The sequence below is a fragment of the Nannobrachium achirus genome, assembly GCF_963921795.1.
Source record: "Nannobrachium achirus genome assembly, chromosome: 11".
In the NCBI taxonomy this organism is placed as follows: Eukaryota; Metazoa; Chordata; class Actinopteri; order Myctophiformes; family Myctophidae; genus Nannobrachium; species Nannobrachium achirus.
Window position 1 is genome coordinate 24230059 of NC_137820.1, and position 17863 is coordinate 24247921.

General features: G+C 39.5%; 1 protein-coding gene across 2 annotated transcripts; it reads right to left on the reverse strand.

Annotated features, from left to right (window-relative positions):
- Window positions 1-2306: 2306 nt before the first annotated feature.
- Window positions 2307-17535, reverse strand: kras (v-Ki-ras2 Kirsten rat sarcoma viral oncogene homolog). 2 transcript variants are annotated; one of them, XM_080736765.1, is made up of 6 exons: window positions 17311-17535; window positions 15362-15479; window positions 13272-13450; window positions 11190-11349; window positions 7076-7203; window positions 5411-5523 (listed from the first exon to the last, which is right to left on the reverse strand). In XM_080736765.1, exons 2-5 carry the CDS (start codon window positions 15470-15472, stop codon window positions 7084-7086), a joined length of 570 nt encoding a protein of 189 aa, XP_080592891.1. In that variant the 5' UTR covers window positions 15473-15479; window positions 17311-17535; the 3' UTR covers window positions 5411-5523; window positions 7076-7083. The 2 variants fall into 2 exon arrangements, with proteins under 2 accessions (XP_080592892.1, XP_080592891.1); XM_080736766.1 differs by lacking the exon at window positions 7076-7203 and having other exon boundaries at window positions 2307-5523.
- Between the last annotated feature and the right edge of the window lie 328 nt (window positions 17536-17863).

The window sequence follows — 17863 nt, forward strand, 5'->3', positions numbered from 1 at the left end:
CTCACATGAGGAAACAGTGCCCCCTGCTGGAAAGCACTTGTTCTGTATGGACATCACTGTGAGAAGACAAATAGTCCAGTTCAATACATCCAAACATGAAAGGTTCGTTCAGATTTTCGGGGGATTATGAAAACTATATATTTTTGGAAACTTCAGAGTATAACAAATCAGAAAATCCATGATTCCATTTGCAAAATCCCTATAGCAATTTTTGACAGCTGCTGAAAGTTTGTCTCATTCACTTACTATACTATAATAAAAAGGGGGGGGGGGGAAATACCCCCAAAAAATCTGCTTTAAGTAGCATGTGAGGGGTCAAACTAGGGGGGGGGTTGTTAAAGGGCAAGTTCACCTCTGGGACAACCAGATCTTATTTTATTGTTGTTTGGGAGCTGGTTATTTTTCAACAATAAAATAAGATCTGGTTGTCCCAGAGGTGAATTTGCCCTTTAATGATTCTGAATCCAATGCAAGCATTTGTTTTGCACAAAAAACATTCCTTGGGCTAAAAACGGCCCGACAAAAATATGGTTTAGTGATGAGGGGGGGCTGTTTTTAGCTAAGGAATGTTTTTCATGCAAAACAAATGCTTGCAATGGATTCAGAATCATTAAAAACCCCTAGTTTGACCCCTCACATGCTACTTAAAGCAGATTTTTTTGGGGGGTATTTTTTTCCTTTATAGTATAGTGCAGTGTTTCTCAATCTTTTTTGGCTAGAGTACCCCCTTTTGCAGATTTTTGAATCCAAGTACCCCCTTTACCCGACAACATTTTCCCAACTGCAATTATTTAAAACCATAACTAGCGGTATATAACGGTATAACCCCCCTTTTCAAGAATCTAACATCACAAAAAATAAAAAAGGGAGTGAGAGTTTCAACACTGTGGCCATAACATCCATGACAAAAAAATTAAAAAAAATAAAAACACAACAAAGCAACCAGGTCTATAAAAATAAGCCAAAAATAAGAAACTAGGGCTTGTGAAATATGAAAGAATTGTGGTGTTTCTCTGGAGGAGAGTTTCGCAAAATATCTACAATATCTCAGAATAGGGAAGAACAGAGAAACATAGCCCACAAGTGCAGATTCAAGTGCAGATAAACAGCTACTTTCATAACTTTTGTCTCGTCAATGGTTAAGAATCCAGACACAATTGCAGATAAACAATTTCTTTCACAATTTTTGTCTCACAAACATTCAGCTATCAGACACATTAACATTTACACCCTTATTCGTCTGCAGTTTTGTAAGCTAAGCCTCTCTTCTAACTTGAATCTCACACCTGCCTTAAATACAATTTGTACTTTGCCTAATTTGACACTAACAAACTACTATTAGTCCCATTTAAGCAAACTGTTCTGTCATGCTGATCTCACTCTGCTCATTGATACTTTTAGTATAACATGTGAGTACTTTTTCCACCACTGATTTCACACGTGTTACCGTGTTCACTTTCAACATCACGGCAAATGAAACGGCAGCTTTTAATCTATGCATAAGGATAACAACTTTTAACAGCGAAGCGCCCGCGAAATTCTAGTACGTTCAAACAACATTCAAACACATACCAGTTGCCTGGTAGCCTTATATGTAATTTGGGTTGGCAACTATCAGGCTATAACTATAACACGTTTCTCCAAGTGTCATCATTAAACATAACAGTAAAAGTTTTTTCCTTCTAATTCAATTGTAGTTAATTATTTAACTATGAATAATAGTATCATGGTTTATACTTCTATTTTTCTTTTTAGGGTCCATTATCTTGAGTAACCCCTGCAGTACCTCCGCGTACGCCTAGGGGTACACATACCCCCATTTGAGAAACACTGGTATAGTGCATAGTAAGTGAATGAGACAAACTTTCAGCAGCTGTCAAAAATTCCCCTACAGATTTTGCAAATGGAATCATGGATTTTCTTATTTGTTAAACTCTGAAGTCTCTAAAAAGATACGTTTTCATAATCCCCCGAAAATGTGAATGAAATTACACAAAGCGAATTGACTAAAAGCAGGCCTAGCATTTCTGCTTGCTGTATAAGATTTTGCATTTACTAATGTACATTAAGGCAAATACATAAGTGATTATGCGTTTGCCTGGTTATTGGGCTTTGAAGGCGGTAAAAAGAACGTGATGCAGATCATTCCAAACAGTTTTGTAAATACACCTTGGCCCATAGGCATGGTAATGCTTTAGAATAGGACAACCAGACCTACCAAAATGGATTACATTTATAACAGAACCACAAAAGACAAGTTCCTCTTTATTTTGTTCTTTATTACACATTAAATAGGAGTGGTGAGATTCATGGCAAAAAAATAGACTCCTTTGAGATCAGATCACCACTCTACACTGCCCACAGATATCTCCATGGGTGTGCTGTAAAGTGGTCATTCATTCCCTCCTCTAAAACCTGGACCCAGTCACATACACAGAGAGGAGCGAAACTCCATTAAAGCAACATTCATTAAGACACACCAACGAAATGAAGCACAATTTACAAAATATGCACCTTTCAGTATCACAACTATACAAAGGTTGTTAAAATACGATCCAGGTATAAATGATACATTTCAGAAATCAGCCGTTGGCACGCGATAAAAGGAAAAGGGAACATTTCGGTAAAACTACTTTCGAAACCTTTTTTGTTAACAAGTGGGATCCATAATTAAGATTGTGTTAACGGTTACAGTATCTACTTTGTGAAATAAAAGACTAATAATCCATTGGGTCGAAATTCATTAAAAGCCTGAAAACAAAATTATATTTTGAGCATTCTGTCTTTCAGTGCAGTCGTGACGAAGCCAGCCGAGCCAGAAGCATTGGAGCTGCTGGTGGACCAACGAGGAACAGGGGAGAACAATCATTTGGGAGCAGATGGTGAAGGAAACGGTAGGCATAAGAAGCCTTGTTACCCATTAAGACCTGCAACGCATTATTACTTTAACCATTATTTTATGCTTTATCTATTAAAAAAATAGCAGATCGACAAGCTCACAGCACTGCAAGCTTGTAGATCTGCCATTTTTGAAAAATCTTGAAAATGTGTGCAAGTCTTTGAATGTTTTTGACCTGATTCTACAAATGTCTTCTAAATATTTTTTCTTTTGTTTTTAAACGCATGTTTCTGTGTCAGTGGTTCTCAAACATGTCAAGAACCCCTAAAATTATATGGTGCAAAGAGCAAATATTTGAGTTACAAATGTTCGCTTTACGATATTCAAAGATTTGCAAAAAAATTCACGATTTAAAAAAAATACACATAGATCTACAAGCTTGCAGCACATGCCACGCTATGAGCTTGTATATCTGCTATCTTTTTATAGTTAAAGCATAAATAGTGGTTAAAATAATGATTAATAATGCATTCCCGGTCTAAATGGGTTAAAGCACAGCCCAACAAAGTTGTTTTTTTGCCTTCTGAACGTAGCACCAAATGCAAACATAAAAGGCGTAATGCAGAAGCCTTAGGGGAACGAGCTTGAAATAAAGGTTGGAAAAGGTGAAATATGAGTTGACCCAGGGGGAGTTTTCAAAATAAATTCGGATAATTTTCCCTGAAAACTAATTTTATGGCAATTACTGCCTCATTTACTGACATCAGTTCCAGTTACACCACTCCGATACACAAGCTTTGTGAAGAGGGGGGGGGGGGGGGAGAAGTATTTAACTGGAAAGTCATTTCTATTGAAAGGCAGCCCAGCGAATAATTTCAACACCTCAACGAATGGAATCCGAACCCCGATGTTCTCAAAAAGCAAAGTCCATTTGAACAATACATTTAGAATATCCTCTGTGACACCATAGTATGGTGGAGTTAGAAAAGGCAAGATAACAGCTGAAAATGAATTTGCGTCGATGTTACACCATTATCTAGACAGCCAAACGGTCCTCATGGCAGGAACAAACCGCAGAGCAAGAATATGTGCATTTATGTCTAGTTGTTGGAAGACAATAATCAGGATTTTTCATATTATTGAACCTTTAGCCAAATCGTCAATCAGATGACAAATGGGCCAGAACTTATTCTATAGGAGCTCCATCGTTCTGATAACACCACAGAATACTGCCATAAGGCGAAAATGACCTGTACACAATTTGGAAAATAATCAAACTAACAAAACTTAAAAAAAGAAAAGGAAAATTAAAAAAAAAATTTTATTATAAGGGATGATTCTGAGCAACATTAAGTGACTCTGACCAACTAATTATTTGGCTGCTGGTTTCATATTAACGTAATTTAATAAAGAAATATAACAGGGATTTGGTGCACCGATAGGCATCTTACGTGGTGTTGTTGATCATCAACGACCCTGCAATTTGTGATGCACGTCTAAAAACCACTGCCGATTTTGTCCTCAGACATGCGGAATATTGATGACCCCAAAAACATGAAAAACGTAACACTATATAATGTCCGCTTGGGTCAGAGATCCCCCACTCTGAGAACAGTGTCATACAGTATCATACAGTATCTGCAAGACTTTGTAATTCCCTGGTCATCAAGGACAATGCATGCAAAATAAGTCTCTTATGGTGGCAAGAAAAGAACCACCCACACAACACGAAAGCACTGACAAAAATGTAAATAATAATAATATCCAAGTCAGGTGTTAAAACATTGTGGAAGCGAAGGAATTCACATGCATACTTTTAACAACTAAGTCATAGATGTGGGGTGGGGGCATTACACAGTGGCTGGGATATTTGGACTTCATCCATCTACGTGTTTGGTCCATTCTCCTCATCTTACTTTGAGTCTAATTGAATGGGATGAAACAGTCTTTGGCATCCCATACTTGAAAGGGTATTGTAAAACATTTGCATGTCATGGCCTTCCAGCAAAGGAGAAAAAAATGCAAGTTGTAACCGTCTTAAAAAAAAAAAAAGTGTTGGGACAATAATTCGGCGGTTATAGAAAACCCCCCAATTCAACAGAGCAATCCTACCAATTGAAAAAAAAACTAACATTAACCACTTGAACCCTACCATAACCATTCCTATTCTGGTGCAGAAAATACATCTGCAAGCTTTTAGATCCATTTTCAGCAAATATATTTAGTGTAGAGGGAAAACAGAAGGGGGCATAGTATAGAGCGCTTGGGAATACAGTCAACAAGGTATAGGGTTTAAGTGGTTAAAAAAAAAGTAAGCTCAAACAGGCTGCTGGACCAACACATATGGGCAACTGGCACTAATAGGAAATAAAGCTTATTGGTTTCTGAGTAGAATATAACAGAAAAGGCAGAAGAGAGAAAGAGAAAAAAAAAAGTCAGGTTCATTTTAGTATTCGCTAAGATGGGTATTGAGAAAGAGGCTAATAATTTAGTGTAATGTACAAAATGTATTAACTGTTCAATGTGTTCTTTTTTTTAGTCTGTCTTGAAAAAAGGGGGTTGATTATTCACATAAGTGTACACTTTGTCTTGGACTTCTTTTTCTTCTTCTTTCCTTCCTTGCTCATCTTCTCCTTGTGTTTCCGGATTTCTCGCACTAATGTGTAAAAGGCATCATCAACGCCCTGAAAAGAAAGAAAGAAATATAGTACATTGTGTTACTATAGTACTTTAAAATAGTTATCAAGTACTGTACATGTGGAGGAAAATCTAAAATAAAATTAAATGGTGAATGTAGTTTTCTTCCTATTAAAATGTATATTAAATATTAAAATAAATATTACAAATTGGTAATACCACTAATTTCAGTAAGTGAATTAATCTACTAATTATAGGCAAAATAATTTCTGTGGCCAGTTAAGAGACTTTGTACAGTTTGTACATTTATTCTTTTTTCAGGTCAGATTCATGGATTGTGCCCTGATCACTAGAAAGCATCCTGGAACCAATGATATCTGCGACATGACAGATTAGAATAGAGATCATGTCAATTCTCAAAATATTCACAAAAACATACCCAAATGTCCTAGGGAATACAGTTGTGGCTAAAAGTATTGGCACCCTTACATTTGTTTAAAAAAAAACACATGTAGACAATCGTCTAGATTGTGCACAGTGAAGGAACATCAAGGTCTCTGGAGATGGACTTGGCGCCTTCGGATTGTCCATGTTTGGCTGCAATCTGACCTCTGACAATTCTCTCCTTTTTATTTGGTCCATGCACAGTGTGTGACACAAAACAGCAGAATGAGGGCTTTACCTCCATTTAAACTGGGTGGATTAGTGGTTACTAAAGATTTAAGTCAACTTGGACTCACCACACCACAGGTGAGTTCCAGGTGAATAGCCTGCTTGAAATTCAAGTACAGTGTATTTAAGGATGTGTATGCAAGTTTCTTTGTAGAATGAGCTAGGATTCTGTATTTATTCCAGTTTAATGTTGTGTTCCTCTGCAAACCAAATACTGTATGTTGATTCAAAATAGGTTTTCATTTGCCAAGCTTCTAGAAGATTTTTTAGATTTTTTCTGTTTTACAAATGCCAGGGTGCCAATACTTTTAGCCACGACTGTAATACAAAGCTGAAATTCAGTGGTATTCCCTTTTATAGGATTAGAAAGAAGTTTTTATGTTGCCATACTGAAACAGATTCGACATTATATCAGGGAGAGCACAGCAAAGAGTACAAAGATTTGTATACGAAAGAAAAACAATTTTCCCAACACGCAAACCTTTTGCACAAGGACCCATTATCTCTTCCAGTCCAATTATACCACCACTTTGGGAATGTTTCAGTACTTGATTGGGGCCCAGATTTACCACTGAAGTCTCCATTAATCACACATCGACTCGGCAGCTCACAGTTCTGCATCCACATTGATTTCAGCCGATTAAAGGAATTGATCAACCATGATGTACAGTCAGTTACAAAAAACAAGGGGGGAAAAAAAAAATCATCACAAGAGAAATTAAGAGGCACACCAATGTCCACTTAGAACCGCACCACAGCTACCCCAGCAGAAACCAAAAGGATTGACTCGGGAGAGCTCACAAAGCACCAGTCCTCTCTCTCTCCCCCCCCCCCCTCCCCTCCCTGCATGCCCTCTTCCCTGCACGCCCCCCACCACAGCCCCCCACCAAACACAGACCTGGCTGAGGCACGGCTGCATACACTTACCCCTTCTTTCACATCACAACACACTTTTTAAGCTTGACGCAGCGCGGAGTCTTTTCTTCCTTGCTGAGCTTATTGAGCCGGTACAGCCTGATCTCCCGTACCAGAGTGTAAAAGGCATCCTCCACTCTCTGTAGTGTGAGAGACAACTTCCCCTCAATGTTAGGGAATACAGGAGCGACACACACACACAGGTCCATGTGTAACAGATTGCGGATGCGCCCGTGGTGTGAATTAGGAGAGTGTGCAGTGGGACCGTGTAGATCTCGTGTAGCACCAGAGTGATTAGCAGGCCAACAATCTGAGGGGATGTGTGCTTTAGGATTGACTTAAGGAGAATTTCCAGTTGTTATTATCTCCCGAAAAAGTAGTCCAAGGTGTTTTTTCCCCCCTTAACAGGCAATCTAACTCAGTGGTTCTCAACCTTTTCAGGCCACGACCCCCCAAAATAAATCACATTTTAACAGGGGGGACCCCCCCCCCCACCCCCCACCACCAACGAGCACTAAGAGTTGATACTCACAACGCCTTGCGTTGTGAGCATGTAGATTGGCTATTTTCACAATTTCTGCATTTAATATTTGACAATTTGACCAATGTTTAATTTTTCATTTTAGAGGTATTAAATTAAGATCTTAAGTCCTTAAATTGTCACTTTAGAGATGTGCAGATAACCTCTATACACATAAACTGTACGTTGGTTTGTTAACTATCGAGGGAGAAAACAATGGTACAAATTAAGCTAAACATTTCTCTCGCTCGAAAATCTTTTTTTTCCTGTGAATGTCTGTCGTACGCAATGCCACTAGTCGATACAGTGTATTCCCACCAGGCACCGCCATTATTGTGTAGAAGCCATGAACTTTAAACTCACATTTGTGTCGCGAGACGTCTGGGTGGGTGCCATTGACCCATTGCGCACCCCAAGATGGGACGATAAGCGGTATTATCGTTTATCGTGATAAAAAACACTTGCGATAATCGTATTGTGGAGATTTAATTTATTGTGATATCGTCTTCTGTCATGCGCTGACTGGGATCAATTCACCTTTTATTTTCACTCATCTACAAGCTCACAACGAGTCACGTTGCGACGTGTTGTGAGCTTGTAGATCTGCTATTTTTGGGCAAATGTTCCGCCCCAGGATAATGGATTTTAATTATCGCGATATTATTTTATTTTGCGATTTATTTTGTCACAATAATAGTGATATGAAATTTTCATATCGTCCCATCCCTAACCCAAAAGTCCCGGTGAGTTCAAAGTACACGGCTTGTAAACAATGGCGGTGCACCGGTGGGAATAGACACTGTAGCGACTGGTGGCATGTATGACAGACATTTACAGAAAATAATTATTTCGAGCGAGACAAATTTCGAGCTGTGGTCGGGTAGGGCGAATGGACAAGATTGCCTGTTATAGAGGAAAAAAAAACCCTGACCACTTTTGGGGAGATAAGTTCTAAAGGTAAGATTACCTCCGAGGCCGGAATTCGACCTTTTACCACATGAACCCTAGCTTCCCTATTCTTGGGAGAACATTCAACAAAAATATCTAATGCACAAGCTCACAATTAGGGCTGTCACAATTATGACATTTTACATGGCGATTAATTGTCACTCAAATAATTGCGATTAACGATTTAATTGCGTTTTTGTCCTTGACAATTACATTTCTGTTTGGCTTTCAGGCTTTTAAGTTGCACATGGCAGATATGACACATAACCTAAATATACAATGAAATTACTTACATATTTGACAACTTTATACTTTAAAAAGAACATTGATAGTGGAAATAGCGATCTACAAGCTCACAACGCGTCGCAATGCGACGCGTTGTGAGCTTGTAGATCTGCTATTTCCACTATTTGTTTCCAAAAATGTTCAACAAGGAAACTATTATGACGATTATGAAAAATAATCACGATTATGTCAAATAATCACGATTAGATGATTATGTAATAATTGTGACAGCCCTACTCACAATGCAGCACGAAACATTGTGAGCATATAGACTGGATATTTTCGCTCAAGGAATTTGGTGTGTGTGTGTGTGTGTGTGTGTGCCTTTGAATTGAATTGTGTGTGTGTGTTTGTGGGGGGGGGGGGGGATATAGGCCCCTGGGGGGGTCCTGGTAAACAAAGTATATAGGGTTAAAGTGGTTAACTCTAAATAGGCACATCTCAATGAGGGGCTGCATGTAATGACATAAGCTTTTTAACAGCTATAGCAGAGTTGTCCCTGATGAAAGCAAAACACTAGCAGCATCTGATAAACAAACTGACTGGCTGTGAAAGATGGTGATCGGTGCAATAGTAGTAGCAGCAACCTAGTGGACAGTAAATCACAGGTACACCCAGATGGAGCGATTGGATTGCAGAGAACTAATTAGAGAAGAATCATTGCATCATCAAGTGCCCAGCACCACAGGGAGCTGTGATTACCCCCCCCAATTGCCCCGAAGAGATCAGGAAAAGGTTTGCATACACATCAGCGTCATCCATCCATCCAGCCACACAAGGCCATGCTTACAGCACACACTGGACAAGTGGGCAGGGGCGTCCCAAGGGTGCGACTGAGTTAATTATTTTATACTTTAGCTATTGAAAAATAGCAGATCTACAAGCTCACAGCGCTGCGAGCTTGTAGATCTGCTATTTCTTTAAAGTCGTGAAAATGTGTGCAAATCTTTGAATGTGATTTGTGAATGTGAAAAATGTATTTTTTCATTAACTCAAATTTAGCTTCTGAGGGATCCGTGGAACTAAATGTTTTGATATCATTGATATCATTTTGGGGGTCCTTCACATGAAAAGGTTTGTGCACCACTGACACAGAAACATAGGTTTTTCAAAAAACTTTAGAAGGATTTGAAATATTCAAAGACTTGCAGAAATGTTCACGATTTTTTCAAAATAAAAAAAGAATAAAGCATAATCATGCGCTCCCAGTCTAAATGGGTAAAACCCCCTTCCCCCTATGAAGAACATTCATGGGGGGCTTGCAGTGAATCCTTGTACCCAGGGTCCAGAATTTGGTGCGACACCCCTGCAAGTGGATGTCACCCTGCAGCATGGTACCATCTCCAGTACCAGGTCACAACAACAAGTGTAGACATTAGCCAGAATCCCTTCAAGTAATTATAGACATTTTCCAGCCATGCAGATTTCATGACACATATCCACTGATCGGTTGATTCCTTGCGATATAGGATCCATTAGAGAAGGTCCCCGATGATAATTTCACATATCCACAACATGCACTAATTCCATTAGCACCCATGAAAAGCATTAATCAATTAACCAGGGAGTCTTTAAGGATGCACAACACATTGCCGGAGACATTTCTAAGCCCCGTTATTATACATATAGATCAAAACCCCACAAGAGTCAAATGACCTTAGCATTTCATGTGACTCAAGCACTAATATTAGCTAACCAGTGCACGTACACCTGAAAACATCTGCTACGAGCTTAACTCGTAGAATATTTCGAATTGATTATGCAGTGACAAAAAAAAAAGAATGTTGGGGTTGTTAATGGTGTGACATCCCATAGTCAACCAATGGAAAGCTTCTGTGAGAAGTTGTGTGACAACCTGACTACTTTAAAAGAAAAATAAAGATTTATACGTGGTTGCGCACCAAAAATAGCTGATCTACATTATCAGCTAGACCAGTGTTTCTCAACCTTTTTTCTGCATGGGCACACTTTTCATGTCCCAAAGATCCATGGGCATAATACGGGGGTGTAAATATCGTCACTGTCGGGAAGAAACCTTGTATCTCCAAGTTTCAAATTTGTATGTTTCTTCGCAAAGTAAAGCCCTGCTTCATCATACAAGGCTGTCGCACAACAGTAGTGAAAACAGCAGATCTACAAGCACACAACGCCTCTTTTGACTAGTTTAAATCATTTTTTAAATGATAAATACAATACTGGCTTTCAAGCAGTTTCAAGGGGCACACTTGACCCTTCTCAGGGGCACACCAAAGGTCCCCAGGCACAGTGGTTGAGAAACACTGAGCTAGACCTGCTATTTTCAGTGTGCAACTAAGTTTAACCGGCCCTCAAGTATCCAAGCGAGGTGTGGTTCGTCGCTGCCTGAACTCTCACCTGTCTGGTTTTGGCTGAGGTCTCGATGAAAGGGATGCCGTAGCTACGTGCTAAGTCCTGAGCCTGCTTGGTGTCCACTGTTCGAGACGGAAGGTCACACTTGTTCCCCACCAGCACCATGGGGACATCCTCCGAGTCCTTTACTCGCTTGATCTGTTCTCTGGATAGGAAAAGCAATAAGAACCCAAGTTTAGAGCCCAAACAATGGCAGACTTTTGATTCACGATTCCTAGAGTCCTAGCCCAACATTTACAGATGATTTAACTGATGTTTGTAATTTAAAAAAGAATCTTGCAGTTAATGTCAAACTTTGATTTGATTACATTTTACATTTGAGAACATTAAACTTAAATAAAACCTAAAAAGTAAATAGTCAACTGGAAAAACAAATTGATCTCTCTCTAAGTTAGGGTTTGGTAAGTTCACACAAGGCCTAGGCACCTGTAACCTTACACAGAGGCTGGTCTCGCGAGGTCAGAGCCGTTCAGTCTGAAAGACTGACAGTAGCTTCAAGTTACGCCCCTTTCTTACCGTCCAGTCAACCAGACAGTCAACCCCTGACTCAGTAGAACACAGTACTTGATTTACACAACGTGTTGAATCATACTTCACTTTAATCGATTCATAATAACACAGCAGGTCAAACTGAAACAGGCGTTCCATTTGGTAATGCTGCCAGACCGTTTACACAAAATCTCGACCAAGGAAGCAATGTCAAAACGTTATCCATATTGTTTTTCATGGTAAAACTTCATTGTGTGACACATTTCTCTGAATCGTGTGCCTTAATTTTATGTAAACTGTTACTGTATGAATCATTAATTTGTTACCGCAAGACTTGGCCGACACAGAGAGAAACTAAAAGAACATTGGGCAAACAGATATTGATCAATGCATTTGCATACACATTCTATAAATTCAGACAGTAACCCCTCCTGCTCTCATACAGTGCAGGGGGAGCGCTGGTGAAAAACAAAAAATGTTTGGTTTAAACTTGAATGTGTAAGCATATTGGGGCGTTAAAGGAGCTATAGTCAACTTTTTCTTGAAAAACGGATGCTAAAATAAAAATAATGTTTCGAAAATATTTTATAAAAAATAAGCTTCATATATGTTTCTATTCAAAGATGACCACAAAAAGCGTAAAATAATGATAAAATAATCATTTTGGCCATTGTCAGACCGACACTTTGTTTACATTCTAGTCTATAGACTAGGATGTAAACAAAGTGTCGGCCCTACAATGAAAAAGTTGACAATAGCTCCTTTAAGTTGGACCACATAAATATCAGACATAATGGAAATGTCTACTTATGGTCAGCTAAACCCGATTTATCATGGCTTGTGGACATTGCTGCATTATTGGGATTTAACATCTGAGAAAAGCAACTGTTAGCTTCTTACCAGCAATACAGTGGATGGTTATGGATTTGAGGGAGCAATGCAATTAGTTGCAAGTATAGGAGCACAAGCAGAAGGACCAGAGTTATGGAAAACGACTACCCATATACAACCATTAGGGAATATTCAATTTGGGTGAACTACACATTTAATTAAAGCCCCGATTTAATTGAATTCATAAATGCCACGTGAGGTTCAACTACAAAATGATGTCAGTCGCAACTTCTACCACAAACAAGTGTGGTGGTCGGAGACAGTATGGACAGCCCTTAAGACCTCACTAGAGGCAAGATGTGTCTTAAACAGTGGCAGTGCATTCAAATGAACTCTGTGGCTGTGATTAGTTACATTGTCACTCTTAATAAATACTCAGCTCCAATAAACTAAGAAGCAGGTGCCAAATCTTACAGCCAGAATGACGATTTGTGGTATGCTTAGTAACAAATTTTTGCCCTATTTGTGGAGATAAGTGACCTACGGTCGCTTATCTCCCGATTAGGGAGTCTTACTGGTGTAGTACATGTATAGTATGTAGCAACATATTTGTTATTTGACTTTTTTCTGAAAACCTGGGTCAGGCCTAACAGGGATAAAGGACATTTCAACTTGACCTTGCAGCCAGGGGCGTTTATGGAGACAGTGGTCTGGGAAACACTCTCCCGACTCTAGCCATTGGCTCACCTATAGTGGTGAATGTCCTCAAAGGACTTGGTGTTGTTGATGGCGAAGACACAGAGAAAGCCCTCCCCTGTCCTCATATACTGGTCCCTCATAGCGCTGTACTCCTCCTGACCTGCAGTGTCCAGGATGTCCAGAAGACACGTCTCCCCGTCAATCACCACCTGCTTTCTGTAAGAGTCCTGAAAGAAGGAGAGGTTGGGCATTCATCAGGACTCAGGCTCCCACTTACAGTTCAATAATAAAGTGACAATTGTGGGTCTCTAAGAGAGATGATCAAACCAAGACGCATCACAATTGGTTCAGAAACACTTTGGCAAACAGGAGCTGTGCGCTTTTGAGCCGTCAGCGCTACCGCTGTATTAGCACCCTTGGTTATTAACAAAGCACTGTGATGAGCAGTGCAACTCAGTGCCTTGTGCTTAAGTTAAGAATTATTTACACTTTTATGCGTTTCTAAAAACCATAACAAAAACTCACACCAGGCATGCAATAACATAGGTAGGTTGGTGATGCAATTCTAATGGCGCATCTTGGTGTGATCATCCCCATAAATTTCTAACTCATTAAATTAAGTATTATGTTGAAAATTATGCTACGCAAAGCTGCAGAATGCATTCTCTCAGACTCAGCATAAAACATCAATTTTGCTGTTATAGTAAGACACTCCATCTTCCTGAGTTTATAGCACTCAGAAAATATAAGGGGGTTGTAATTCTAATGTGTCAGATCATCCAAGCGATTAATCTCAGACATCCATCATCTGTTTATCTGAAGGTGCATCATTATTCTGTAACTTGGAATGGATTAACCGTGACTTGAACTCTATATACTTCATTGACCAGAGGGGTCTACAATAGGCCCCCATCTCTTTGTCGAAAACAGCGATCTACAAGTTCACAATACATTGCGATCTTGCAGATCAGCCATTTTCAACAAATGCTCACCCCAGAATAAGGAAGATAGGGTTCATGTGGTTAAACAGACTATTTAAAATATCAGGCATTTGAATAAAGCACACTAGAGCACCAACTTGCAATTGATTACAATTATTATCTGAATGCCGTAATGGCTTTCTCGGGTCTAACTCGACCCCTGAGAACGACAGGCAGGCATGCACTGAAAATGATCAAAAACCTGTTTGGCGTCTTTCAGCACTTAAAACAAGAAAAACCTGCTATAACATGATCAAAAGTTGCTACTCCCCCCCAGACATAAATACACATGGAGACAGTCTCTAGGGATGGGACGATATGAAAATGTCATGTCACGATTGTGACCAAAGAAATTGCTATTCACGATATTATCGCGATAATCAAAATACTCCCAACATCCATTATCCTGGGGTGGAACATTTGCCAAATAAATAGCAGATCTGCAAGCTCACAACACGTCGCAACGCTATTTTTTGGCAAAGAGATTTGGTAGAGAGTGAAAAAAAGACTGTAGGCCTATTAGGCTTGTCACGATACTGGATTTCTAACTTCGAAACGATATTTTGAAATTTTTCGATACTCCATACCATTTTCGATACCACGCAACCACAGCAATTTTAGTGCAAAAATGTTTATTTCTATTTAAAGAAAAATACAGAACTTCTTGAGATAGATGGTAGTGCACTTTTTAAAGGCCTGCCTTTGATGTTTTCACATTCTAAGAACAAATAGGCCTTTAAAATAACTAGGAATAAGCCAAAGTAGGAAGGATACACATAAAAGTAACGTTGGTGTAAACCAACGAGAGGGGTAAAAACTGAGTATCGATATTATCGTTACTATGGAAAAGTCATATTGAAAATCGATACTATATTCAAAATTGATAAATCGATATTTTTGACAACAGAGGCCTATCAAGTACCGGTATGTTATTTCCAGGTCCGTTTGACCAATTATAGAGGGTCTAAATGTTACCGGATATGCAGCTCTGCAAATAAAGGTGAATTGATCCCAGTGCATGACGGAGGATAATTTCACGATACATTTCAATCTCCACGATACGATTATTGTGAGTGTTTTTTTTAAACACGATTAACGATAATAACGATTATCGTCCCATACCTAACAGTCTCTCTGACACACATTTACAGGACTTACCTCTATGGTGGGGTCATATTCATCAACAAAATGATTCTGGATGAGCTGGATCGTAAGAGCGCTCTTGCCCACGCCACCAGCTCCCACCACTACCAGCTTATATTCTGTCATGATTCACCTATGGGACAGCAGAGGGACAAGAACAGAGGGAAGAATTCACTTTTTGGAAGTACAGTACATGAGGTTATTTCTAAAGGACTGGTGTGTAGTGTCAAGGAATTACATTAGGGAGGCAAACCAAAACTTCATGCACAACTCATCATATACTTGAGAATTAAGAAAGTCTCAATTGTTTATTTACGTGTCAAATCACATCCATTTCCATGTCATAAGAAACAGAAGGAGTTTTTTTTAATTCAGTTTTCTGAAAATTATGACTCAGGAAAAACATGTTAAATCCTGGAAAGTGGACTGAGCAGAACCTGTTTTAAGCGTTTTTAATTAGCTCTCAAACAAAAACAATGATGATGGATTGACAGCGGAATCTACAGGTACATGTAATGATGAATACTTGAACACAAAACACCACAAGCATTATAATGTGTCTTGAAAAATAATCAAGCAGCTCAGTCAATAGAACTAACCAAGCAGAAATCTATGACATTTCATCAACGTTCCAAAATTGGCAAGCAGACTGGAGGCTTCTTCTCTGTGTCAGCAGTGTAATGATCAATAGTTAGCAACCCCTTTCAGTACATATAGCATAGTAAGTACATTGCTGAATAGCCCTTGGGTCAGGGAGGAGCACATTATTGTCTCGTCTAGACAGAAAAAGACACCATGATTTGACAGGTATGGTCTGTATAACAAAATACAAATGTTGAAGTAGTTACTGTAAAGAGAAAAATAATCAGTTGAATTTATGTGACATTGCACACTCAAGTGGAACATTTATTAGATGGCATAGCTTTATGCCTTGTGGGACTTTTAAGCAAAAATGTAAATGGCTTTATATCTTTACCTGACTAGATAAGAGTTAGTGCCAGTGTAACACGTCTTTATCATAACAACACGGACCTTATATTATATCACAGGCCACACATGCTCACCACGAATGCACGATACAAATATTGCCACACGTTTCCATGCAATTGCATTGCAAAAGTAGCCACTGATTGACTGGCCGTGACACCTGTACAGACAGCTTTCATGTAACAGCCAAGCATGTAAGCGTCCATCACTGATAATGTGCGTCTAGTCACTGAAATTGACAGGATAATAATTAGATCCAGCTATGGTGATTAGCCTATAAATATGTGAGCTGTAAACAACCACTACCATTTTAATAGCTAGCCTACTAGTTGGCAGTTTATAATCGGATTCTATTTTGATTGGCCTTTCAACTTTTCACTGAGCCCAAGGAATGACATATTAGTCAAGTCTTGCAGTTGTAGATTGCCTTTATGTCCAATGATCATGTCAAAAGGGGATGCCTATGGCTTTGCTGTACACATAACTTAACCTGGCTTCCCTTTGGCATGATCAGTGTACCTAAATGCAGTTGACTTCCAATTGAAGAGGGTTGTGTGAGCATTGTTAGCCTAGCCTTCCAAGGAGATCCACAGCCTCCAGGAAGCTAAAATACCCCTTTATGAGTCATTATCACAATCATTCACTTAATGCAAACCTGTCTGCTTCTAGTGCGTAAAAAAACAAAACATTTAAAGCGCAATTCCTGCTTTAAAGAACACCCAGATTGTTTAAGCCGCCATAAACAGGCTACTGCAAAGGTCTGCATTGCAGGGCCAGACAGTAGGTTAACAATTGGGGCGTAGTTTGTGTTAACAACGAGACTTTCGCCCAGCGAATCTCTCTCAAATGATCCAAGTGGGGAGATTCAAAGTTGTCCGTTAACCTACTTAAGTCTACAACACAGGAGGACACCATGTAGCACCATGTCCTTCCCAAAAAATGGACACAAACGTAACAATCTGATCCATTTGTTTTACCTTTAGCGTGTGGAGAGTTCCGTGTCCGAAGTAGCGACCAAAGAAGTCAAGCTGATAATCCTCCCTTTTCACTCGATCTCTGCATTTCCTATTTCACGCCGAAACGCCCGCATTTAAGTCGTTATAAAGTTGTTTCAAAAGCAAAATAGGAACACGCGAAACTGTACAAATTTAATCGGCAGAACTTTCCATTTGATCCAGCAGCGTTCGGCCTAGCTGCTCAGGTCGGCCTGTACGCTGATATATGGGCGGATACCGGCTGTAGCGTAGCACACAGCTCGCTTTATAGTCCGCCCGTACGACGGTGTCGCGAGCCAAGAAGAGCAGATCTACACGGCAACGAACGCGATCCAATGCGACGCGTTGTTAGTCTATAGATCTGTTCTTTGGGGGCCGGCCACACCGCTGTGCGAGTATAAAATCAAGCTACCCAGAAAGCATAGCTGGAGGATTTTAGCCGGCAATCACTTGACAAATGTAGCAATATAATATATTTTTGTTTGTTTGATGTACCTCGTGTGGTTTATTGTCTTATTCTTTTCAATTGATCTTA